Source organism: Nilaparvata lugens, chromosome 11 (genome assembly GCF_014356525.2).
Source record: "Nilaparvata lugens isolate BPH chromosome 11, ASM1435652v1, whole genome shotgun sequence".
Classification (NCBI taxonomy): Eukaryota; Metazoa; Arthropoda; class Insecta; order Hemiptera; family Delphacidae; genus Nilaparvata; species Nilaparvata lugens.
Genome location: NC_052514.1, coordinates 22778579 through 22805569, shown reverse-complemented (window position 1 = coordinate 22805569; position 26991 = coordinate 22778579). Strand labels below are relative to the sequence as shown.

At 35.1% G+C, this 26991-nt stretch overlaps 1 protein-coding gene across 6 annotated transcripts; it reads left to right on the top strand.

Moving 5' to 3' along the window:
* The first annotated feature begins 352 nt into the window (after window positions 1-352).
* LOC111056045 (nuclear transcription factor Y subunit gamma-like) lies at window positions 353-26991 on the top strand. 6 transcript variants are annotated; one of them, XM_039437898.1, is made up of 8 exons: window positions 353-781; window positions 4122-4272; window positions 9903-10073; window positions 11859-12029; window positions 13633-13779; window positions 24504-24647; window positions 25433-25552; window positions 26667-26991. In XM_039437898.1, the coding sequence occupies exons 1-8, from the start codon at window positions 759-761 to the stop codon at window positions 26748-26750; spliced, it is 1011 nt and encodes a 336-aa protein (XP_039293832.1). In that variant the 5' UTR covers window positions 353-758; the 3' UTR covers window positions 26751-26991. The 6 variants fall into 6 exon arrangements, with proteins under 6 accessions (XP_039293832.1, XP_039293829.1, XP_039293834.1 ...); XM_039437895.1 differs by having other exon boundaries at window positions 370-781; window positions 24501-24647; XM_039437900.1 differs by having other exon boundaries at window positions 374-781; window positions 24507-24647.

Here is a 26991-nt window from a genome sequence, read left to right as displayed (position 1 = left end):
ATAATAGTGTTTTGATACTGTGGAAGAGGTAAAATTGGTCAAGGGATCAAGCTATGAGCCCATGACGATAATACAGTAGTATCGATAAAATTCATCTCGATTCTCATCGTATCGATAGTTTCACTTTGATACTCATGGCATCGTATCGATACTTTTATATTGATATTATGCCAGCCTTGAATATAAACTCTTGCCAGCTTTCATTTTTACAATAATTATAGATCTGATTTTAAGTTTTGAAATAATTAATATCCTTACTAACTATCCAATTATCTCCACACTCTGTAATCAATAATATATCGTTTATTTGAAAAACTAAAAGCCACCTCAGAAGCAGATATGGTGACGAAATCTAGTAGCTCTTGAAATCTGCAGCAAAGCAAAATATTTATTGAAGATTTTGGTGATTGAATGATTATCAGTGGTGTTTAATAAATAAAATAGGGCAAGTTAGAAGCTTTAAATCAATAATCTCATATTAAAATAAAAGGAATTTGACTATTTCAAGTTGGAAAGTTATTCTTGGATTCTTCGTTGCAGCGAGTGAGCACTTCTGCTACAGCTTCTGCTTCTGACGCTTGGACTGGAGATTTCAGCCACTCAGGAAACGCTTGTTCAGTGATTGGAGAATTTCGTTTGATTATTTGCGACGATTGGTCATTACTTAAATCTTCCAGTAAAAAGCACAGTATGAACCCATGCGCGGCAGTTTCAGAGTTGCTTGAAATTTTGAGTGTCTAAATTTTTAAATTACCGAGATGTCAGTGTTTTTTCAAGTTTCGTAAGTAGGCACCAACACCTAAGTTCAGTTTTTTGCCTACATATTTCATGCATGTTGGGTTGCTATTAAAAATTGATCCGAGCAACATACTACTGTACTTATAAACGAATAGCGCTTATCAATTTTATTTTAAACAGTAGTTGAATAATTAAATTAAGCTTTTATAATTTTGCAAAAACTAAATTTGACTAACATAATCTTGTTTTAACCTCAAGTCTAATTTACGATGCAGCGTTATCACTGTATTATTGACACCACTGGGACATCATTGGTGTCCCAACTAGCTCTAATGTATGATTTACATACGAATACCACTGGTCTCCTGATGTAATATCATACTGACCATCTTCTTATTGTGCCTGTCCTCTACGAGAACTTGGGCGGTCAACATGGCGATCTTCACTTTGTACAAATCAATATAAAATATTTCTATGAAGCTTTTCCACACCATAGGATCGGGAATATATTTCCTCTACAAGATTAATCCGCTCCAAGTGTTTTACTACTGTGATACCGCTTCAATATCAACCTGAGACTTATTATTATAAAATAAAATATTTCTATGAAGCTTTTCCACACCATAGGATCGGGTGTTATTCAGCCAAGAAATTCTTGTACCTGGATCCCTTTTTCCAAAAATCTTCCCTTGTGTAGAAGGTGGGCGCAATAAGTAGAATATGTGTACAACAATATGTGTAAAGTCCAACAATAATAAGTCTCAGGTTGATATTGAAGCGGTATCACAGTAGTAAAACACTTGGAGCGGATTAATCTTGTAGAGAATCGACATGAATCTAACTTGGAGCGGGAAACGACACGATATGTTACAGGAAGCGGGATCGACTTTGCACAGAGAACTGAGTGACCGATGACTCGAGAACGACGACTTCAAAGAACGGATCCTTGGTGAACGATAGTTCAAATAGCTCTGTAGGAACTAGAGGCAGCGCTCGTATAGTGAGGTCCACGTTATAATGGCAGTGGATAAAGATAGAAGAATAGCGATGCCGATTCTCTGCATTAATAATTATATTTCTACACTGTCAAAAACATAATTGGCATCGTTGTGGACCTAGATAAGGATAGTACCACCGGCTATGTCGAATGATAGACAAGGATAGCAAAACCAAAGTTGATCAAATACTGTCATTATAACTTGGACCTCACTATTGCGGTTACTTACAGCAACTGGTTGGCGATAACAGTAGCATATCTTAACGTCGTTTCTCATTACCGGTACTCATGTCCCCGACGTGTAATGACCAGAGATAGTTTTTTTTTACATTAATCCTGGAGAAGATGAGTATTTACAGTAGAGTATATTTACAGTATTGTGCTCTCATATGTATCTCAAATAAATAAATAAATTATACTATACAGAGTTTAAAAAATCTCTTTTTATAGGAATCTATTTCTATTGTACAGAGAAGTATAGTCTAATTTAGACCAATGGTCTAATAGGAAATTAAAGATTTCTAGTTGTTCGGTGCGGAGAGGGCGGAAATTGAAATAATAAGAAACTGCACATGGTTATTCCTAATTATAGAAGTACTAATGACAAAGCTGGCAGATAAAATATTTTTATTGTGCATAATAGTGTTTTGATACTGTGGAAGGGGTAAAATTGGTCAAGGGATCAAGCTATGAGCCCATGACGATAATACAGTAGTATCGATAAAATTCATCTCCATTCTCATTGCATCATATCGATAGTTTCACTTTGATACTCATGGCATCGTATCGATACTTTTATATTGATATTATGCCGTCCTTGAATATAAACTCTTGCCAGCTTTCATTTTTACAATAATTATAGATCTGATTCCAAGTTTTGAAATAATTAATATCCTTACTAACTATCCAATTATCTCCACACTCAGTAATCATTAATATATCGTTTATTTGAAAAACTAAAAGCCACCTCAGATGCAGATATGGTGACGAAATCTAGTAGCTCTTGAAATCTGCAGCAAAGCAAAATATTTATTGAAGATTTTGGTGATTCAATGATTATCAGTGGTGTTTAATAAATAAAATAGGGCAAGTTAGAAGCTTTAAATCAATAATCTCATATTAAAATAAAAGGAATTTGACTATTTCAAGTTGGAAAGTTATTCTTGGATTCTTCGTTGCAGCGAGTGAGCACTTCTGCTACAGCTTCTGCTTCTGACGCTTGGACTAGAGATTTCAGCCACTCAGGAAACGCTTGTTCAGTGATTGGAGAATTTCGTTTGATTATTTGCGACGATTGGTCATTACTTAAATCTTCCAGTAAAAAGCACAGTATGAACCCATGCGCGGCAGTTTCAGAGTTGCTTGAAATTTTGAGTGTCTAAATTTTTAAATTACCGAGATGTCAGTGTTTTTTCAAGTTTCGTAAGTAGGCACCAACACCTAAGTTCAGTTTTTTGCCTACATATTTCATGCATGTTGGGTTGCTATTAAAAATTGATCCGAGCAACATACTATACTGTACTTATAAACGAATAGCGCTTATCAATTTTATTTTAAACAGTAGTTGAATAATTAAATTAAGCTTTTATAATTTTGCAAAAACTAAATTTGACTAACATAATCTTGTTTTAACCTCAAGTCTAATTTACGATGCAGCGTTATCACTGTATTATCTACTCTATGCTTACTACTTTTTAGCAGAATTGCCTACTTAACTGAAGCAGAAATAAGTTTTTCGTTCATGATTTTGTAGCACTTATTTAGAGACTAACAAAGTGCTGAGCTATTTGTGTGCTGTTTACTAAATACTTAAGACAGAAACTCGCTCATTATTTACTCTCTATTTTGCACAAATAATTGGAAGCACTTTATAATTTAAAAAACTGAATCCTTTTATCAATATATAACATTTCAATAAGCTTATAGGCTATAGTCTGAGTTCTGAGATCTAAATGTACCTAATGAAAGCTTAAAAAAAGTTGGATAGGCCTACAGCTCCACCTGCTATTCAAGTTTCAACACATAAGATTTACACGTCAGCGTAAAGTGTAATAAACGACCACGAAGGCAAGAAAAAATATTTTTTTTACAACTACATTTAACTTCAACGATGAGCATGATGATGGCTTAATATTTAATGAACAATACCCTAATTGATTTTTTACTCATATAGATCTATAATTTTCTTTAATAATTAAATAGTTATACATAATTTCAAATCAAAATAACTTATTTATTTTGTTAAAAATAATGACACTCTTCACGTTTATAACTAGCAACATGCATGTTTTGTGCTGGCACACAAAATGATTGTCCTGTAGATATCAATTTTTTATTAATGCTTTTATTTGGCTTAACTGACTTGATGATTTGGTATTGATTGCAGAGACAATGAGGTTGAAGGCTCAGCCTCGGTGTCAAATGGCGGTGAAGGCTCAGATAGTCAGAAGATGGGCCAATTGTCCGAAGCCAACCAACAGCTGGCCGTATTTTGGCCCAAGGTTACTGAGGAGATTCGCAAAATCGGACAAGTTCGTGTAAGTAGTCTCTTAGTTTTTCTCCAAACTAACTTGTTGTTCTTAATTTTTTTTATCTTGTAAAATTACGTCAGATAAGTGTTCTTTGAACTGAGGATTCTTGTTACTTACTTACTTGTTACTTCTTTTGTCTTCTCCGCAGTCTGCTTGACCGGGGAATCGTCTTTTTCGTCCCATCGTGGGGATGTCGGTGTTCACCTTTATTTAAGGTGTGAGAAGGTGTGGTCATCAATGAATTCTGTAATGCTATAGTATGGTCTGTCCATCAGGTATTGTTTTAGGCTTCTTATGAAGGTGTTACCATTCACTAGGGATTTTATTTTGCCAGGAAGCAGGTTCGGGTATGCCCCCGAATAGGCTGGAGATTCACTATACTTTTCAAGTCGATGCTGGGGGAGGCTTATGTCATCCACATTGCGTGTTCTATAACTGTGCTTAGGCTATCTCGTCTTAAAGCCGGACTCTGTTTTACCACTAGGATGATGGATTCCAGGATGTATATCGAGATTACTGTGAGGATACCTGTCTGCTTAAAGAGTGGTTTACAGTGTTCTATGTAGTTTCCTCTTAGTAGGATTCGCACTGCCCTCTTTTTTATCTTCAATATTCTCTCGAGATTTCCCTGTGCTGATGATATCTTAGGTGTGACATAAATAATGAGTGATATGCGATTAGTGCTGTCTTCTCATCAGCAATATTTCTGATATTTCTGCGGATGACGTATGTAGCAGAGGAGAGTTTCTACATAAATAGTCCGTGTGTTGCTTCCAAGACAGATGGTTGTCGATAATATTACACCAAGGAACTTTGTGCTTCCCACTGTTTTTATATTACTGTTTTGTGGTTCATACTGGGTTTGGTTTGTTGGGGTGAAGTTCATGTGTACTGCTTTTTCATTATTCATGGCCAGTTTCATTCTATTGCAGATCGAGGTAGCTTCAGTAAGAGTTGATTCAACTATTTTGTTTCGATTTTCCTTTCTGTCTGTGGGAAGTAGTACAGTTGTGTCGTCTGCAAATAGGATACACTTTTTGTTTTCTTGTAATTCATTCGGAAAATCATCTATGTATATAAGAAAGACCAGCGGTCCCAGGATTGACCCTTGTGGTACTCCTCTTTTGACTGATTGTGCTGTTGATTTGAAAGTGATTATTTGATTTTGTCTTTGGAAATCAAGCTCTACATATTGTTTTCTATGTTGGAGGTAGTCTTCAATCCACTTCAGTGCTCTGCCTTGAATTCTCATTCTTCTTAGTTTTGTTTTGAGTATGTTCCAATCGAGTACATCAAAAGCCTTCGGAGATCGACAAACAGTCCTGATGCATATTTTTCATCTTCCCATATCTTACACACCTCATCACAGAATTTGGAAATCGCTGTGGCTGTACTGTGATTTTTTCGGAATCCATGCTGGCTCGTAGACGACAGCCCATTCGTCTCCAGATATGAAATCAATTGCTTGTATGCCGCCCGCTCTATAATCTTGGATACAATGGGAAGATTTGCTATGGGTCTGTAGTTTTTTGGATCAGTATGGTCACCTGTTTTGAATTTGGGGTAGATCTTGGCTATTTTTAAACTTTGTGGAAATACTGCTTGTTCAAATGATGAGTTTACTATGTGCAACAGTGGGTTTCTAATTTCATCCTCACAGTACCTTAGAATTTTCCCTGTAAATTTCTTCGTGACCTGAAGAGTTGTTTGGTTTTAGTCTCATAAGAATCTTAGATAATTCTGTGTGGGTAACTGCATCAAAGTGGTCGAATGTTGAGCATTCTTTGTCAATTCCAGATTATTGGGAGTATTATTATGTCCATTCAGTTCTGTTATTGGCTTCGTGAAGCCAGCGTTTAAGATGTTGCCAATTTGATAGGGATCTGTAATTTTTTGATCTAGCACAGTTAGGTAGAGGCTCTCATTTTTGACATTTTTTGATTTTTTTCTTTCCTTATTTATAGTTCTCCACAAGAATTTGGTTTTATTTTCTGCCTGTTGTATTTTCATTTTTTAATTGGAGTTGCTTTTTGTTTTTTACATGCGGGTCATAAGCTTTTTTCATTTTCAAATGTTGTTCCTTGTCTTCCAAACGGCCTGTGAACATATACTTATCATATGCTTGCATTGTAGCATCTTTTAATTTTGTGGTTAGTTAGTTAGCTAGTTTTAGTTAGTTTAATCTTCTTGGATTCTCTTGGCATAGTTTCATCTATGCTTAAGCGCATTATTCTTTGAAAATTTTGTATTTGTCTTCCACTGAATGAGTCGTAGTTACTGGTTTCCAATCTACAATGCCTAACTTAGTTGCTGTTTTAGTTTGTTTAAATTTGCTTTTGAATAATTTCTGGCATACTTATAAGTGGCTGTTTGATGTTCGACTTTATATTTTATGTCACATAGTATTGAGTGATGATCTGAAATTAAGTTTGGATATGCTATTGCTTTTACTTTTTTAATAGGTATATTAAGGTAGCACTCATCTATACTTGTGGCTGTTGTCTGGGTTCTTCTAGTAACCGGTATGTCATATATGTAGCAGCCGTGCTGTTTTAGCAAGTTGTTTAAATCTTTATAGGTTTGTTTATCTGTTTTCAGTATGTCTATATTCGTATCACCTAGTAGTACTATGTGGCATTTCTTTCCTGAGTATTTTTGCAGTACACATTCCAACCTATTCAAGTATTCCATTTCTGTTCTAGGATCAGGTGATCTATAGGAACCTACTAATATCAGATTTTGTTCTTTAGTTGGACTTCGGCTGCTATCGTCTCAAAGATCCTCTCTGTTGGCTTCTGAAGTCCATCGAACACGATCTCTTTTATTCTTGTGGTTGATCTGTCTTTTTATACAGTGCTATGCCTCCCCACATATATACAGTTCGACAGAATTTGGTAACGAGTGTGTAGCCAGGAATATGTGTGCTCAATAGCTCATCAAGTCGTAGGCCGTGTTCCGAAAGTATGAGAATGTCCGGAGTGTGAAGACTTATTTCCATCAATAGTCTGTCGATCTTATTTTGTAGGCCTCTCTGAATATTAAGATGATAGATTTTCAATGTATCTGTTTTTTGTGTCTATTCTGTTGTATGTCCTGATTTGTTTGCTCCTGCTCTGTAGTGCCGGCTGTGATGTGTTGACCTGGATGTATGTAGTTTTCTGTTTGTCTAGTTTGGATGAGGGGGTGAGGCTGTCTCGTAGTTTGGGTGCCGTGTGCCGTCCTCCGCCACCTCTCCAGCATCAAGTGCGCCCATCAATCTTTCGGCCAGAATCGTAGATCCTTCTATGTTAAGGTGAACTCCATCCCAATTTAGGTGATTTTTTGTGAGGTGCTGAATGCTGTCTATATAAGTAGCGTTCAGCTGCCAGCACATAAATTTCAGTGCCTTGTTGGTTTCCTGTATAAATCTCTCATTTATGTCCTCACGCAGTGGGATGGATTATACATACCATTTTATGTGTGGAAAACGCTTATTGTTTGCTTCTATGGTGAGTCATAGAGGTCTCATTACGTGATTTGGGGTTTTTGACCCAAGTAAGTTATTTGAGCCTATGTTTAATACTACCTTAGTTGGCAAATTGGATTTGTTTTTAGAACCCTGCTGACATCCTGGATTTTTCCGCCTGGGATGACCTCTATATTTATGTCCTGTTCACTATTTTTCTGTATAATACTAGTTGCATGTTTCAGCAAAGAGTCTCCTATATTATCAGTGGTGCAACACTCTTCTGCTTCTCAGACAGCTGTGAGTTTTCCTCAGGCTGTGTTAATGGTAGCCTCTCACCTGTTTGTGCGTCGGGTGAATCATGCGGGTCGGTTTGTCCTTTGTTTGTCTAGATTTTATTTTTTGTCAAAACACCTTTCATATGAGCCGATGGGCAGGGATTTTTTCCAGTAAAACTTGTGTGGACGGGTCAGCAATGTAAATCTGTGTTGTTCCGGTTATTCTCTCCAGTAATTTTCTCAGTGGATTCAGCGTCATTCAACAGGCGAATTGTGTCCTCTTTAGCTTTCTTCCTGATGGGGCAATGTTGGCTCGGAATAGATGCCCTGGATGAATTCAAATATGATATTTTCCAGTTTATAAATTACGTCTGCCTTCCTAGCAAGTGAATCTGAAATTCTGTCCCTGTCGGATCTCAGTAGTCGAATTTCATAATTAAGTTCCTTTATGTCAGCTAATAAAATTTCTATTACTCCGTCCAATTGATTAGATTGACTTAGCCTAGTTTGATTTGTTCTAGCTGTGAGTTTACAGCGTCTACAAGAATTATTAGATTCTTCGTTTGTCGATTCGTTGCTTCTATTCAGCATTGTCGAAATCATTTTATGGCATGCATAAAAAATTTGTAGATGCTACATGTATTTTCGTGTTTGTTGGTTATGTTTCAATCTCACCTCAATTTAACAGTTTTTGTCAAAATTTTCCACAAAAATTATTTTTTATTACATTCACTCTGAGTGGCTCAAGACAAATATAAACAGAAGAAATATTGATTCAAGGCAAAAAATGAAAATACATAGCCACGAGTTCGATTACAGTTCAGGCTGAAGCTCGATTTTACCGTTTATTTTTTCCAACTTCAATTTATAACTTCACTATATATATTGATCGTAATATAACCGTTCTTTTGAAAACGTCTTATCTCTAATGCCTGATTTGTTGTAATAATGTATGCAGCGTGTAGGAAGATCTATGCTGTGGCATGCATAAGAATTGATGATGTTACCTGTAGCTTCGTGTTTGTAGGTTACGTTTCGATCTCACCTCAGTTTCCGAAGTTTTTGTCAGATTTCACATAAAAATTATTTTTTACTTACATTCACAAACTTATTTAGATACTATCTGATACGAATAATTCAGTTTGCACGCTAATATCCTTTATTATCTCAAAATTCTTTACGAGCAGTCGTGTTGAATGTAGGCCTACTTGTCTATCTATTCTATGAACAAAAGGTAGAAAAATGTTTATACAACTATAGTCCGAGAGATAATACTTTTAACATGAAGAGGGAAAACCTATTTCTCCTTCCATAGTTAGTAGCATAGACAGAGTAGTGGAGAGGCGTAAGCATGCTGCGCACAATTAGATGCTGAGACAAAAGTAGGGATGATGCTGTTAGATAGTGGGAGTGATTTGTGAAGGAAAGAGCATCGGGCCTCTCTGTCTTTGAGCGACAGCCATGTAAAAAGTACTATCTCTCGGACAATAGATGTTACACACCCATCAAATGTGTCATATTCTCATCATAATACACATTTTCTGAATCCTTGGTTCTTCCACTTTGGAAATAAATAATAAATTAAGTTAATATTGTATGTAGAAACAAAAATTATCAACTGAGACAGGTTTTAAGAAAAAAAACCAGGCAAACGTTTTTGTGTAGACCAGAAGACGCAAAAGATAGTGTTCTTCAGGTATATTTTTTATGGAGCCTTGGGCTATTTGTAGGCCTATAATATTATTGTCCTTCAACAATATAGTATATTATTCTAATTGAAAATATTGTGTGACACTGCGAATTCTTTTGCAGAAACTATTAATGAAATATTGTTAACTAACAACCATTCAAATTCGCCTGTGGTGTACAATTTGTATTATTTTCTGTATGAACATTGTGTTTTGGTGAGCTAGCTGGACGTGAAGACGCAGGCCCTGCCTTTGGCTCGCATCAAGCGCATAATGAAGCTGGACGATGAGGTGAAGATGATCTCAGCCGAGGCACCCATGCTCTTCTCTAAGGCGGCCGAGCTCTTCATTCACGAGCTCACTCTGCGAGCCTGGGTACACACCGAGGACAACAAGGTATTCAATTTATTCATTCTATCAACACCTAAAGTATTATAAAATAATACGGTACCGTAGTATAAATTATTGACCTAATAATATAGGTAATCTAATACCTTTATTTATTTATTTATCATTTACAATCAACTTAAGGACAAAGAAACAGACTACAATCCAAAACTTCTTTTCATCCCAATTCCATAAAATAAATTGTCCAAATAAATAATAATAATTCATTTTATTTATAAAATAAATGTATAAATCAATTAATATAATGAAATATTAGTTTAGTTAACCTAACATAGGTGAACTAGATAGGTATACCTATGACCTATGGATCCCATTACATTGTCAGATATATTATCATATACTTTTTCAAATCTCTGGTCGTTGTAGCCATCGATTGGTTATGTTGTTATAGGCCTAGCTGGTCCAATAAGCTATAGAGTGGCGCAGGGAAACGGGAAATTTAGAGCCGACAGGTGATCGACATTTCGAACAAGTTATGTTTATAAATAGACATTCAGTAATCGGGGATCATTGGACGGATGTGTAACGTGCAATTTCTATAAGAGCATTTTATAATGATGGTGATAACTGTTGCACTGAAGGATAGTTAAAGGCATGGTCACGTCTTGTAACAATCCATTAACTGGACAAGAAAATTGAAAAAAGTGAACAAATTCACTGCTTTTCCTCAAGATCTGCTATACTATCATTCCTGAGTTTTCAGGCCGCTTTTACAGGTTGTGAACTCTTGAGGGTTGAAACATAGTGGAGCGGGTGAATCGGTGATGGTAGAGGGTGTGGGAGAAAGGTGGCTGAGTATTGAAAAGTAGTAATGCATGTATATGAAGCGCTTCCTTCCACCATACCTTTGTTGCTCCACTGTTTTGACACATCTGAATACTTGCATTACTCTTCAACACTCTCAGCTACCTTCTCCACTACTCTCTACCTTCACCACTCCACTATGTTTTCTAAAAATTTAAGTGTCTCTTCTACTCGCCATATGGGTCTTCTACACAGTTAAATAATTTATGGACAGGAAATTATGTGTAGGGGATTTTAAATGTATGGGGTATTAAAATGGATTACAGTGTAATGATTAATTAATAAAGAAGTATTCAGTGTAATTGGAATGCTATAGTCGTGTATAATTTTATCATTTAAACTCATTATAAATGGACTTTTATTGCTTCTTTTTTATGTTTCGTTTGTTATTCATTTTTCAAATAATTGTTTCAATAATTTTTTGACGCATTCAAGTACAATCATTGTATGACTTGATAAAGTGAATGATTCATTGATTGATCGGTTCGTTCATTCATTGATTACAATGACTAATTGATATTTTTTGATCACCCCAACACAACATATTATTATAGTGGGGTATTATAATTAGGACTAAATTTATTATTGGCAACCTCCTCTATGTGTGTTATAATTATGTATATGTATTTGTTAATAAACTACCCCGGATGAAAATCATTGGAATTAAGAGAAAATATAATTAAAATGCATTCATTTAATGTATAATTAAGTTATTATGATGTTTAAAATTAGCATACTCCTCAATTTGCTAGAGGAGTAATTAAAGTACTCTGTGTGTTATGACGCTATATAATTTTAAAGCTGAAATAAATGAGAATTTTATTATTAATGGATTATGTTGATGATTTCGTTTTATAGTTATTATATTATATTGACTAGAACGTGTGTCAAATTGTGTACGTCATATTGTGAGTGCATTGTGTTCCATATTGTATTTAATTGAATACGTATTGTTGATTGTGTTGTAAGCGGAGAACACTGCAGCGCAACGACATAGCGATGGCGGTGACCAAGTACGACCAGTTCGACTTCCTGATCGACATCGTGCCTCGCGACGAGGTCAAGCCGCCTCCCCGACACACGGGCGGGGGTGGGGGTGGTGCCGCCACTGAAACCAGGACCTCAATGAATCCCGATCAGGTCAGAGCATGTTTACTTTCCTTTCCAATTTCAAGTTTTCTATACGTTTCAAGATCCGTCCCTGGGTCCAAAACAAACATTGTTTTCAAATAATAAGACACTACAATATTGCCTAAAAATATCACGAATTTATCAAGAAGTTGTACACATGGTCAACACCTATAGAGTCATCTTCAGTGTAGGGAATTCTATTTTTATTTTTTCATATGGTAGAGACCATATAATCGATTGCAAAAGTTTCAAAATCGATAATATAGTACCATATGGTAGCATATAGAGAGGTTCAAGTAAAATGTCAGTGAAGAAGCTAGGAGAACAGCATTGTTGATTGCCTTGCCACTGCCTTAGAAAAAATAGTCCTTCATTCTTTACCTGTTTCCGTTTATAAGTTGAAATTGTTGACCACTCATCAAATCAGCCTGGAGTAAGCATGCAATTCAAAATTATGCACTGGCAGTATTGAAGGAAGATGGATTTGTCAGTATGATCCCCTAAATGTAGATCCCCTAAATGTAATAGCTATTTGTATATCTAGAGTGAAAAGTGCTGTTTTTTCTCCCTGAGGGAAAAGTTTGAAGCCAACAATTTTCCTCAGTGAGAAAAAACATTTTTCACTCGTGATATACACAACATTTTTCCTCCACCTAAATTTTTATAAAAAGTGCAAATAAAATATTTTTTTAAAACGTAAGTGACCAAACAATGTGTTTCAACATAATCTAAAACGTAAACAGCTGGGCTGGCTTGTAATCACAGTTCTCCGCCGACAGCACTATGCGCTAACTGTCGGCAAAAGTTGTAACAACAATGGCCGCCACAATTACAACTATGATGAAGTTCCCGTTTCAAATTTGATTAGTTAATGAGGAATATTCGTTGGCTGGTATTTTGAATAACATAGAATATAAAAAAAATATTTATACATTTTTTTTAGTATAGTGATATGAAGTTTGTAATAATTTTAGCATACAAACATAAATTTCATATATTGATCAAATGTCTGGTTGAAGTATTGAATTTAGTTGGTTTAATGACTACTCTATATGCTTCCTCATCTGAGCTTAGACCTTCTAACCTATTTCAAATGTAAGTTTTTAAAATAGAGATGCTCCCCATGTTATTTGAATGGAGTTACTTTTACGCTCTAGGGAGTTTTCCTGTTTTTTCCTCCCGAGAGCGAAAAAGTGACACTTTAGTAATATGTTTCAGGGAGTAAAGTAAGCACTTTAGACAGGAGGTGGAGGAAAAATAATTTATTATGGCTATGTTAATAGAACTAGGGTCAAACAGTATTACCTGTTAAATTTTAACTAATACCAATTTGCTCATGCTCAAAAATCAGTTCCTTTCAATTCATTCAGTATTACTCATTATTATATTCAATAATTTTCTTATACTTTACGTTTCAACTCGAACGGTTATCCGTATGTATGCATACCTATATTCATACTATTCACAGAACTACTAGTGTTTAATCATCTCCTTAGTTTTTATCCGCGCTCATATTATTCTTTACGGATAGGGGTTTCCTAATGTCGCGAACTATGATGAATTACTGTGTAATGTATAAAATAATGAAAACACAATTTGATTTGAATTTCAGATCCACTATTACTTCCAACTGGCCCAACAACACCAGGCTGCCCTTCAGCAGAACACGACCACCAACAGCACACCACAAACCATACAAGTGGTGCAACCCGGCACAGGCCAGATACAGGCCGTTACTGTTCAAAGCCAACCCGAACAGGTATTCAACAAATCTGTAATCGTTATTTCATAATCATTATACACTTACCCCCAGTTTTTCGTACGTCGGTTAATGTTTAATCACGATTAAAGTGATAACGCCGATTAAACTAAACGGTGTAAACAATTTTTAATTCTGATTAGTTGGCACCATTTTAACCGCGATTAGTTGAAAAGAAGAAAATTTAGTTGCACGAATATTAAAATCGAAAAATAACGCTGTTTAAACTAATCGACGTAAAGAATTTTCAACAGGCCATTCACGGGGAATTAAATCCAACTAACGCCGGTTAGGTACCTACTCATAGCTGTCTTCCAATTAGTTTTTGGTAAAAAAAACTAAAAAATCCAAAGTACGGGCTAAATATATGAATAAATTTCATTCATTAATAAAATAATAGAGAAGTGTATTTAGCTGATATTAGCATCCAAAATTAGATTCTGATTTTTGAGGTTAGTTTTCGATCTGTTGTCGTCTGTTAGCAGCATAGCACTTGACACTGGCGACAGACAGAGCATTTTCATGGCGCATGCGTGCATGCCTCTGTATTGAATGGTCAAATACACCGCTTCAATAACATAACCTCATTTTTACCTTAAAACATACCTATCATTATCAGTTTTCTATTATGTAAATATTCTCTCTTATTAGAATTGAAATCAAACTCATTTTTTTATTTGTCTAATAATATTGAACCATGATCTCGTTTGTTAATATTTTTTCAGTTTCAAATTCACCGCTTCAATAACATAACCTCAATTATTTTGTGTCAGTTAAATTACAGTGTTGCCAGATTCTGAAACCGTTAAAATCTTGGTTAGTTAACCGGTAAACTTAATCGGAATTAAAAACTAACCGATCTTGGTGGAACAGAAATGAATCCGTAAAACTAACGCTGATTTGTTAATCGCCGTTAATGTCCATATTTAACAGACGGACGTGCAACTGGCCCTTACTGTATAAAAACAACTTCCATGGATATGTCCTTGTTGTGGTTGAGTGAATAAACGAACACTTGAACTTTATTGCTATTTATTGATTTCACACATAACTTCATAAATATTATAAAATAGTACAGTTTGTCATTAAGCATTTTTACTGAGTTCTTCTGATCACATTTTACTACCAATATTCGTCTGTGTGTCACCTGCAGTAGGCAGTACTGCCAACGTAACTTAGTCCATTATTATAAAATCTTCCCCTTTGAGAATAGAAACTATCCAACTTAAACTATATTCATCCATGCAAATCATCAGGTTATGAATAAACATAAACACTATTATAATCATAACATAAGGTTATGCTTACTTAACTTAGTACATAATACTTAATGCATAACACTTAATACATAACATAATTTGAATACTTTTTAGGCAATCTGCTATTTCTTATGTGAGCTATTATACTCTTCATCCACATTATTATTCATAGGGTCTTCTACTTGCCTATTCTCTACTATGTCACCATCATTTTCTAGTTGAGACTCATTACTTTGGACTTGATCCTTTTTCTCTTCACTTGAATCCCTATTACAGTAATCTCTATTTATTTCACCTCTTCTGGACCTCCTCAAATCAACTCTATTTCTACGCAAAATATTTTACTCTGACTCTATAATATAGGACCTGGACGAACTGTGCTTTGATACTACTGTAGCTGGATGCCACTCCTTTCCTCTTCTGTAGACCACCCTATCCCCCTCTTTGAAATCTGGCCTAGCCCTTGCATGTGCATCATAGTAATCTTTGCTTTTCCTTTTTTTATTTTGCAAATGCAATTTAAACTGTTCATGATCTGACATTTGTTTTTCAACAACTGGTAATTTAGTTTTCAATCTTCGAAAAAACAATAGTTGAGCAGGAGATCTGTTCAATCCTGGAATTGGTGTGTTACGATACTCCATTAATGCTACACTTATATCATCTGATTTTTTCAGAATGTTTTTAGCAGTTTGAACAAATCTCTCTGCTAATCCATTTGATTGAGCATATCCTGGACTTGACGTTTGAAATTTAAAATCAAATTCTATAGCAAATTTTTTACATTCATATGATGCAAAAGGCATATTATCAGACACAAAATATCAGTTATACCAAAAACTGAAAAAATATTTTTTAGAGCATTGATTACATCAGAGCTTTGTTTACCTTTGAGAGGGACAATTTCTAGCCATTTAGTAAGATAATCTGCAACTTCTAAATAAGCCCTGCCTTGGAACTCCATTTAACATATCTAATCTTAATGCTTTAGGTACTACAATTCTATCAAAATAGAACATTAAATTATCATGAACATACAAATCATTCCTGATTTGGAAGAATACTTTTATTTCCCCTTCCCACTTATCTTTTTTCCATCCATCCTGAATACTCGTCATAACTATTTGCAATTCTTTATCCTAACTAATGCATTTTTTAAACTCCTTTTCTTCTGTCACTCATTCTTATATACTTTGACACCGTATGAACTACTTCAACTATATCTGGATCACTTAACTCTACTTCACTACTAAAATTTCGAGAAAGTAAATCTGCTACATGCATATATTTTCCTGGGCAATATTCAAAGTTTAAATCATATTTTATTAACTTCATTTTCAATCTTTTTAATCGAGGTGAATTCATTTGGGAAACACTTTTATTCATAATACTAACATTTGGCCTATGATCGGTCACTATATTAATTGGACATCCATATATTAAATTATGAAACTTTTTAACAGCAAAAACTACACTCAGAAGTTCCTTCTCAATAATGGCATATTGCTTCTCTGTTTCATTTAAACCTCTTGAAGCAAATGACACAGGTAACCCCTCCTGAAGTAGACAACATCCTATTCCATTTTTTGAAGCATCAGTTTGAATGACAATTCCCTTTTTTCGATCAAAATTACTTAATGTAATGTTTTTATTAATTTCTAGTTTGATACTTTCCAAAGCCTTTTGATGCACTTCTAACCACTGGAATTCTACATCTTTTTTCAGTAATTCACACAATACACTAGACATTTCTCCAAGTTGACAAACAAACTTCCTTACATAATTAATCATTCCCATTAGTCGTTGTAATTCTTTTTTATTCTTAGGAGCTTTCAATTCATTGATCGCCCTGATCCTATCCTCGCTCACTTTGATACCCTGTTTTGAAAATATGTGACCTAAATACTTGACTTCAGACTTCTTATATTGTAATTTATTTCTGTTGAATTTTACACCCCTTTCTTTTGCCCTCTCCATAACTGTTTGCAAAACTCTATCATGTTCTTCTAGGCTATTTGTTGCAATTAAAATGTCGTCAAAATAAATCAGAACATTCTTAATATCACCGAAATCCTCAAGATAAGCTTTTTGGAAATATTCAGGAGCTATTTTAACACCAAAGGGTAACCTTAAAAATCTGTAGCAACCCTGATGAGTGGCAAAAGTACACAATTTACTGGAATAGTCATCCAATGGAACCTGATAAAACCCATCTTTTAGATCCAACACTGTAAAATACTTTTTCCCAGCCAATTTACTTGTTACCTCATCAAGAGTAGGTAATTCAAAATACTCTCTTTTTATGCACTTATTTAATTCATGAGGATCTAAACACAAACGTAGGGCTTTTCAATCACTACTAAATTATTCACCCATTCAGAAGGTTGTTCACACTTAACAATAATACCTACATTTTCCAACTCCTGCAGTTTCCTACTCAATCTTTCCTTTATTACTAACGGCAATCGTCTAGCTGGCTTTGCCACTGGAATGCTACCTTCTTTCAATTTTATCTGACATACCTTTTTGAACATTCCTACTCCTTCAAACAAAAACCTATGCCTAATTAGAAACTTTTGTTTTTCATTAACTTCAACACTATCAGATTTCTTTGTTAAATACCCTAAAGTAAAACAAGACGGTAAACCTATAATAGGCCGAACATTCTTGTTCACTACTAGAAAATCCAACACTACAAACTTATCTTTAGTTTCACATTTGAGTTGGACAGACCCTATAGGAAAACGTTTTTCACCTCCATAAGCCTCTAGAATAATATTTGTTTTTACCAATGACAATTTACCTGACAATGTGAGGAATATATGCTTTGGAATTATATCCACCTCTGATCCAGTATAAATCTTAAATGCTATATCCTTGTCCTCTACTTTCAACATTTCAGTCCACACTTTCGAGTTTGTATGACTAACCTCACCTATACTTACACTGTCAACAAATAACTTGTCGTCTGGACTTGATTCATGCTTTGTACCACAAACTTCTTTGACATTTCGTACTCTACATACACTACCAAAATGATCAAGTTTTCCACACTTAAAGCAAGACTTACCAAACGCCGGACACCTTCCAAATGAATGTTTTAAATTACATTTTTGGCACTTGCTTCCTACACTGTCCTTGCGACCGTTTTTATCACTCTTCCCGACGAAATCCACAGCACCGGTACAAGCTGGGTCATTAACCCCCCTGCGTAGTTCCTGCAAATGTTTCTTTGTTTGTTCATTACTCCTACATATATCGATGACACCCTCCAAGTATAATTCTCGACGCGATAGTAATTGTTCTTGCACTTTCTTGCACCCCCACGACGATACGGTCAATTAGAATGGATTCCTCCTGGTCTCCATATTCACACGATTGAATAAGTTTTTTTAAATCACTTATAAAATGTTCAACAGGTTCACCATCTTGTTGAGCACGACTGTTAAATACAAACCGTTCATATATTTTGTTAGTGCGTGGATCGCGATACTTTTGAAACTCCTGCACTACTTTTGCAAAAGATTCTTTGTTCTCAGACTTTACAAACTTCAATGTGTTGAAAATGTCAACCCCCTCACAACCAATTAGATTTAAAAACAAGGCTATTTTAACCTAATCCGACTTGGAGTCTTTTTCCGTTGCTATTAAATAGTTTTCAAAACTTTGATAAAATTTCTTGAAGTTTTCCCCTAAATTTCCTTGGAAGGACATCGATTCTGGTAGTCGCCCATCCATATCCGCGGGAACTGTAATCGTACGTAATCGTTTTTAGGTTAACCAAATCAGATGGCAATTGTTACCACGAAGTTCATTACGACTGCGCCATGTTGTGGTTGAGTGAATAAACGAACACTTGAACTTTATTGCTATTTATTGATTTCACACATAACTTCATAAATATTATAAAATAGTACAGTTTGTCATCAAGCATTTTTACTGAGTTCTTCTGATCACATTTTACTACCAATTCGTCTGTGTGTCACCTGCAGTAGGCAGTACTGCCAACGTAACTTAGTCCATTATTATAACAGATTATCCTGGAATTTGAAGTTAACTTGGGAAAATTCATAGATTATAAATTTGTTCATTTTTTTCATATTGAAGAGTTTGGCTAGCATGATTTTCAGTCATTGACCATATTCTTGTTGTAAAAGAGAAAACTAGCTGAGTGAGTATTGGGTTGAGTTATTTTCATATTGGGCGGGCCTGAACTAGTCCTGTCACTATATACATTGGTGCTTGCAATATAATATTGTAGCTCTGATTTTTCAATATATTATTTGGATACATGAGAGAATCCAGAACCAATTTCTTCGTGCGAAATTTCCTTGTGCTAAATACAGAGCGGCCCAAAAACCTCGTATTTTCGAAAAATGGAAAATTTATTGCTGAGAGTACTTCAACCGGTATTTAAATATATATAAAAATTACCTATTTCTAAAATCAATAAAAGCTATGTATCTCGGTAACCCGTTATTATAAAAAAACATTACTTGATCTTTTAATGTACAATACAAACTTCTCTTTCATTTGCTGTAAACGTTTTATGGAAAAATATGTTCGTAAAGTGAGATTTGATTGTTGAAAAATATCCAGAAATTGTAGTTATTTTCCTTATATTTACGGTCTTTGCAGTTCTATTACAAGCAAAAGAAATTCAAGATGGATTTTGGACAGCTGAGCTCATAGAAGATGAAGTTATCTACAATTTGGAATCAATCGTGAGTTTCTATGATGTATCAGACTCGTTTTAGAAACTCATGAGTAACAGTAGAATCATGAAAAAAATCGCTATTTTAAAAATCTCCTTTAACTTCCGAATATATTGGAATCGAAAGTATTATTTATTGGAACGGTAAGAGGAGGAACATATTCACATCCTCACAAGATTTGGAAATGTTATCTGAATTATTTCACAACATATGCAGCTTTGATTATAGAAATTGACCATTTTCGTGTATTGAAATATGGGCTTGAGTGCACTCAACAATAAATTTTCTATTTTTCTACCGAATTTGACTTATGATGCATGATTTTGAACCGCCTTGACGAGCTGAGAAAAATGAAGTGTAGTACGATGAGATCCAAGCATAAAAAAGGGGGTGTGCTTGGAATATATTATATTGTAGTTATGATTTTTTAATATATAATCTGGATACATGAGAAAAGTCCAGAACCAATTTCTTCATGCAAAATTTCCTTGTGCTAGATACAGGTTGGCCCAGAAACCTCGTATTACCATCTACATTCTTGGTACCGGAGTTCGAAGAAGAGGATGCAGATATGATTGTCAACCATGGAGGAGATATTTCTGATAGTACATCGATGCAGAATTCTCCTGAAAAGTATTTCAAACCAAACGAATTGGAATCAACGGCAGAGCAGGTTCTTTACAATGCTTGGAAAGAGTCTGAACTGAAGTGGAAGAAAGCGGAAGAAGAGAACATCTCTCTCGTTAAAAGAATAGAACATCTTGAAGCGGTTTTAGTTAATATGAATAATGAAAAACCTCGTCACAGGTAAATTACAAAACTGATGAAGACAATTTGGCGAAAGAAACCGAGTGGATAAGAGTGCGGAATAAACGTTCAACTAAGAAGAGGAAAGTCGCCAGTTCTCCATCAATAATCCGTGAAGAGGAGAAAAAGAAAGAAGTAAAAATATCCAAGATAGCAGTTGAAGCCCTGTCAAAAAATTCTGAGAAGAGGAAGTCACCTCCCCTTCCACCAGTTATCATAGAAAATATCAAATCCTTCCAAATCATACAAAAAGAAATTAGCAAAATAGCTAAAAAAGGATCATTCAATTTCAAAGTGTTATTGGAGAAAAAACTGAAGATGAATTTCACTGATGAAGAGGATTTTCGGAAATCTACTAAATGGCTTGATGAAGAAAAATACTCCTGGTTTTCATATGAGAACAAGCAGACCAGGCCAATAAGAGTGATGGCAAAAAAGCTACACCACTCTTGTGAACCGGAAAGCATTGTGACTGATCTTAAAGGTAGGCGATTTAAGATTTTGAACGCAACCAATAAACTGAAATGGAAGACCAAGGAGCCCCTGGATATGTTTGTATTGACCTTTAGTCCAGAAGAAGAGATTAAGAAAATCTACGAAATAAGGCTCATCATGGGGTGCAAAATTGAGACAAAGGCATTGTTAACATTGAAGCTGATACCACAGCCTATGGCCATACTCAGGAATACTGCAACCGGGAGCCAAGATGTGTGAAATGCGCTGGAAAACACAGCACCATTAGTTGCACAAATTCTAAAGAGAATGAGCCCAAACGTGTGCATTGTGGTGGGAAGCACCCAGCCAACTATAGAGGATGCAGCGTAGCAGTTGAACTACAAAAAATTAGAAATGATCGCAGTAAGCAATTGAAAGTTGAACAAAATAGCAGAGATCAGGTCCCAAACAAGACCTCTACACCAGCAGTGAAACCCAAAAAAAGTCTTCAGAGTAGTTCTACTATCAAATCTGGAAAAACATTCTCCGAGGCTACTTCTGGAAGAAAAAAAGAGGAGAAACCAAGTGCCAATGAGAACATACATGCCGTATTAACTCACATTCTCGAGAAGCTTGATAGACAGGAGTCCTTGATGACTGTTTTTGAGCAGAGACTGAAGAAAATAGAAAACATCTACACCAGATCATCCAATACAAAATGAATAATGCTATGAGGATCATGACATGGAATGCCAATGGGTTGCAACAGAGACAACAGGAATTGTTGGCGATACTTCAAATTAGGAACATAGACATATGCTTAATATCTGAGACTCATTTCACTAAGGAATCCTATATGAGACTCGGAGGCTACAGAGTTTACCACACCATACATCCTCGAAATGCAGCGAGAGGCGGTAGATAGCATAGAACATTTTGGAAACACATCTATACAAACAGAAGAGATGCAAATCACATCCATTTTAGTTGAGACTAAACTGTACAAATTCACTCTAGCATCAATCTATAGCCCACCAAGGCATAGTATTACAAAATTAATGTATAAGGCTATGATCAATCATCTTGGTAATAGATTTATTATTGCGGTGATTTCAATGCCAAAAATACATATTGGGGCTCAAGATTAATCAATCCAAAAGGAAGAGAACTTCTTAGGGCAGTTCAAGAATGCAGGTGTGACACTACATCGTCAGGTAAACCTACATATTGGCCAACAGACAGGAACAAAATACCAGACTTGATAGACTTTTTTGTGTTTAGAAACTTTGTATATAACAATATGAAAGTAGAAGAATGTGATGATTTAAGTTCAGATCACACCACTGTTATATTGGAGGTCAGTGAAAAATTAGTAATGAAAGAATGTCAGCTGAAACTAGTGAATGAAGGAACAGACTGGGAAAATTTTCAACAGACCCTAGAGCAGAGAATATACCTTAATGTACATATTAGGAATGAAGAAGAACTCGATTATGAAGTCGGAAGATTCACACAAGATATTCAAGAGGCAGCTTGGGGAAGTAAACCATGCACAGTTCAAATAAAAAGGCCAAATGGAAGACATTACCCTCAAAGTGTATTGGATCTCATCCATGAGAAGAGGCTAGCTAGGAAAAAGTGGCAGAGAACAAGAAATCCACAAGATAAGACCCATTTAAACTTTCTTGTTCAAAAATTGAGAGATGGGATTAGAAACCATAAGGACTCGGTTACAAGCGAATATCTCAGAAACCTGGGTAGTGACAAAAACTCTTGACTACACTCTGGAAGGCAGTAAAGTATCTGAAGGAACCATCTGTACAAGCTACTCCTATTAGAGAAAAAAATGGCGATTGTGCTAGGATAAGGGCAATAGGACCAAATAACTTGGGATAGTTATAAGAGCAAAAATGGCAAAAAATTGGAAGCAAACTTATTTTTTTTTAAATGCCATACCTTCAAGAGCGGATATATCGAGAACTATAGGAGATATACAGAAAAAGTTGTATCATGAATATTGTAGGAATTTATGTAACCTTCAATTTCGTATAGAACAGTCATGTCCGTAAGATGAATAGTTTTCGAGTAATATGGGAGAAACCAAATAAATTGTACCTTTGAACCACCCTCACCCCCTTAGCACAGTGGGTAGGGGTGGGGACTTTTGATATGTTTACCTCCTTTCTACCCTAAACATAACTGCGGTGTCAAAAATTGTCTTCCAAACTTTTCCCTCTATAACTCTTCCTTGACTGGACTATACACAGCTAAACAACCTTCCGCTACCAACTCCAGTTCAATACTGAAAATTCATGAATATGTTTTTATGTACTTCCATAGCTACCGCTAACAATTTAAAATAACATGAAATTTGAATCTTCAGACCTTTTTGGTTCTGTTGTCATTATTACAAGTGTTCAGACCAATTGAAAGCTTCCAGAGGATCCCTATCTTCTGTACAGGGTGTTTCAGAAGTAGTGTCGAACATTTTAGGGTATCGTTCCTGGATGATAGGAGACTACAAATGTTGTATTTAAAGTGTCCAAAACTCAGCGGTTATCCTTGTAGCTGCAATTTTTTTTTTCACTTAGGAATTTCTATCTCAAGAACGAAATGTTGTATAGATCTGAAAATTGGTATGCATATTTTTGCTATAAAGACTCAACTTTAAAAAATAAAATAAAAAAACTTCGATGTAAATTTTTAAAATGGCGGCATTTTATAAGAAATAAGAATGTTTATTTCGCCAAATTTTTACATAATAGTTACAAAACATGATTTGGCACAGCCAAATTTAATTTTTAATTTTTTATGGCAAATTTTACGAAAACCGTTAACTTAACAGAAAATTTACAAGAGACAAAAAAGTTATCAAATTTTATCAAGATTTCAAGGATACCTCATTTATTAAGATTGGTCGAAGAATAAGAGAGAAATTAATTCTTTTTGTATTACCGTAAAAATCAGACTATAGAAGTATTCTTCATAAATCAGCTGTCGAGTGGATTATTAATTGCATGCAATAGCGCATGCAATTAATATCTCAATGTAACTTGGTAAAAAAATCAGCTGCTGTTTGGACTATTAATTGCATGCCTCATTGAATACAATTTTTATGCACTATTAAATGAACTATTGATTGCATGCAATAACGCACGCAATAATTAATAACTAAACTAACATAGTATTGTCTCTCGACCTTTCTCTGCTTTGAACTCGGGCTGACCTGTTGCCAGTATGTCTTGAAGGAGATTAGCTTTTGATGTTAGCATTTTTGATACACTAATCCCAACAACCATTAGCCGTTTTCACACCGATATCTCGCCGACATGACATACAGACAGGATTTACTCTGATGGACAGTATAAGAGGAGGCTGTCGTTTATAACTGCGCGAGGTCTACTGTTCACAGAACTACTAGTGTAATAACTGTGGATTATAACTATGTACGATTCAATTTATAAAATAACTATAACTTGAGTTTGTGATTGAATTGTGTTGACAGCAGCAGCAGCAACAAGGAGCGACGACGCAGCCGCAGGTGATTCAGATCCAAGGTGCGACTGCGACGGCGACCGAGGCAGCCGCTCAGCCCAACATACAGATTCTGCAACAGGTGGTCACTCCCACCGGCCAAGTGCAACAGATTCCGGTCAGTCTTCATACAATACAATTGAATAGAAACTATATTTGTCCCACAAACACTAACAATACACTTTCAAATACTAAACAAAGGATAATAATAATAGAAAAAACAAAAATTATAATGAAAATGGAATGTTATCAGCTTTCTTGTCTATGGAGTTTCTCGAAATCGTATTCTCATTCACCTGGAATAATACTTCTGATAATTTATTTAATTCAATTCAATGCCACAGAGAAATAATGTGATTTTGCCTTCCCAGGCTGATACTAATAATTGTTGGATTATAATAATCGTGACATGTTTGAAGTCTGGTTAGATGACTGTGGTATAAGGTAGAAGGTTTCAATTTGTACTGAAGTGACTACTGGTTTCATTTTTAGAAGAATAAGTGATCATTTTCAAGTCCTTTCTAAAACAAGAAAGATGACATCAATAAAAATGTTCTACTTTATCCAAAATGGCGGCTGATTGAAGTTTTAGTTTTTAAAGAAATAATTGATAAAGTTTAATCAGCCGCCATTTTGGATAAAAGTATCATAGAACATTTTTATTGATGTCATTTTTTCTCCTTTTGAAAAGGCCTTAAAATTATGTATCACACAATGGGTATGTACATGTCATAAAAATGACGTGCATGTTCTATAGTTAATGGTCAGCCTGAGGCATCGAACACAATTTACTGATTAGGAAACTATTTGTTCATTATTGCTTGACATTTTCATAAACTAGTATATCAAACTTCGTTTATTTTTTATTATATCTGATAATTATTTGACATTTTGCTTCCACAGCTGCAGTTGAATGCGCATCAAATGCAGATGATTCGAATGCAGCTGCAAGGCAACAACACACAGCCTCCCATCATCTTACAAGCCGCAGCGGCAGCCCCTGCTCAACCTCAACTTATCCAGGTCAGTTCACAAACTTACTCACATTTTCTCAACATGCTCTAATTCCTCCATTATTTTTATTCCTGGTGTGGCCAATAAAACTGAATCTGCACTTGTACAATCATGTTTGTCGAACATTTGTCAATATAACAATGTTCGAGGATGAATAAATATTTTGTTGTCCCTCGACACTTTTAAAAATGTTCTGACAATCACTTTGCAAGTTTTTTGCCGCTATGACAGCGAACATTGTTTGTCAAAACATAATCAAATTTGCCCGAACTGTTTACAAACATTTTCTTGATGTGAATTCAATACATGGTAGTACTTTATCCTGAAAAACAATAAACTTGTAAAGGTAAAATTAATTTCGACGACTCTACGATTCTAGTCGCGCGGCTGCTATTAGTTGCTATAGATTCTATATCGCGATATGTATAGATGATTCTAGACTACTATACGTATCAGACTATACATACTACGATCAGACTACTATACAGTAATAGACTATTGCCGTTGATACAACGCGGATGTAGCCGCGTGGCTAGAGTTGTCGCATCAATACTGTATTCACATTAATTGCATAGCACCCAATTTATACTGAACACAGTCATAAGAACATTTAAACTTATATTGATTAATAAATTATTTCATTGAAAAAGACAATTTATTATTTATAAATAATTCTTGTGGAATCGGCTGTATTAATTGTTCAGACATTATGAACTAGATTGACTCAATATTATGAATATCAAATTAATTTAATTTCAAATAAAAGTTTTTCAATTTTGAACCCTTTCAATTTACCAAAGCCTCAATCTAGTTAATAGCGTTTTAGAACATTCGAAAAATCGTATCGGATTTTACACGCTTGTAATAGTTGATTACTGGTGAAATTTATATATTATTTCTAGTACAATTTCTATCTCTATCCGAAGCTATCGCCTCTGGCGATATGCTCTTGAAGCTCCTACTCAAGAGTGCAATGCTATGGTAATTACCAAAATCAAAGACAAGAGTAACTGTGCTAAGGGTTGATGAACTAAGTGGCATGATTAAACTCAATAAAATATGTACAGTGATTTCTCAGTGAAATAATTTTATAATCTGCAATAAACTTTTGTGTTTTTCACAGGTTGCTCAACCCAACACAAACCAAGGAACAGTGTTTCTTTCACAAGCGGCCACCACAAATAACTCTGGGACAAGTGGCGATTGATGAGACATATCTAGTTTGATGGACAAAGATCTCCGCTGAACCAATTGTGAGATTGATTCTTAACTGTGGCATTAACCATGCTAACTCATAAATGTGTCTTTTGTAAATATTCAAGATATTGAACGTTGGACTGAAGAACTTTTCTGTGATCAGAGTTCATATTTTGCAATGTGTGTACAGTATTAGTTTAGTACAATATTGATGTAATTTTTGATAATAGATAGTTGAAGTTTTCAAAATC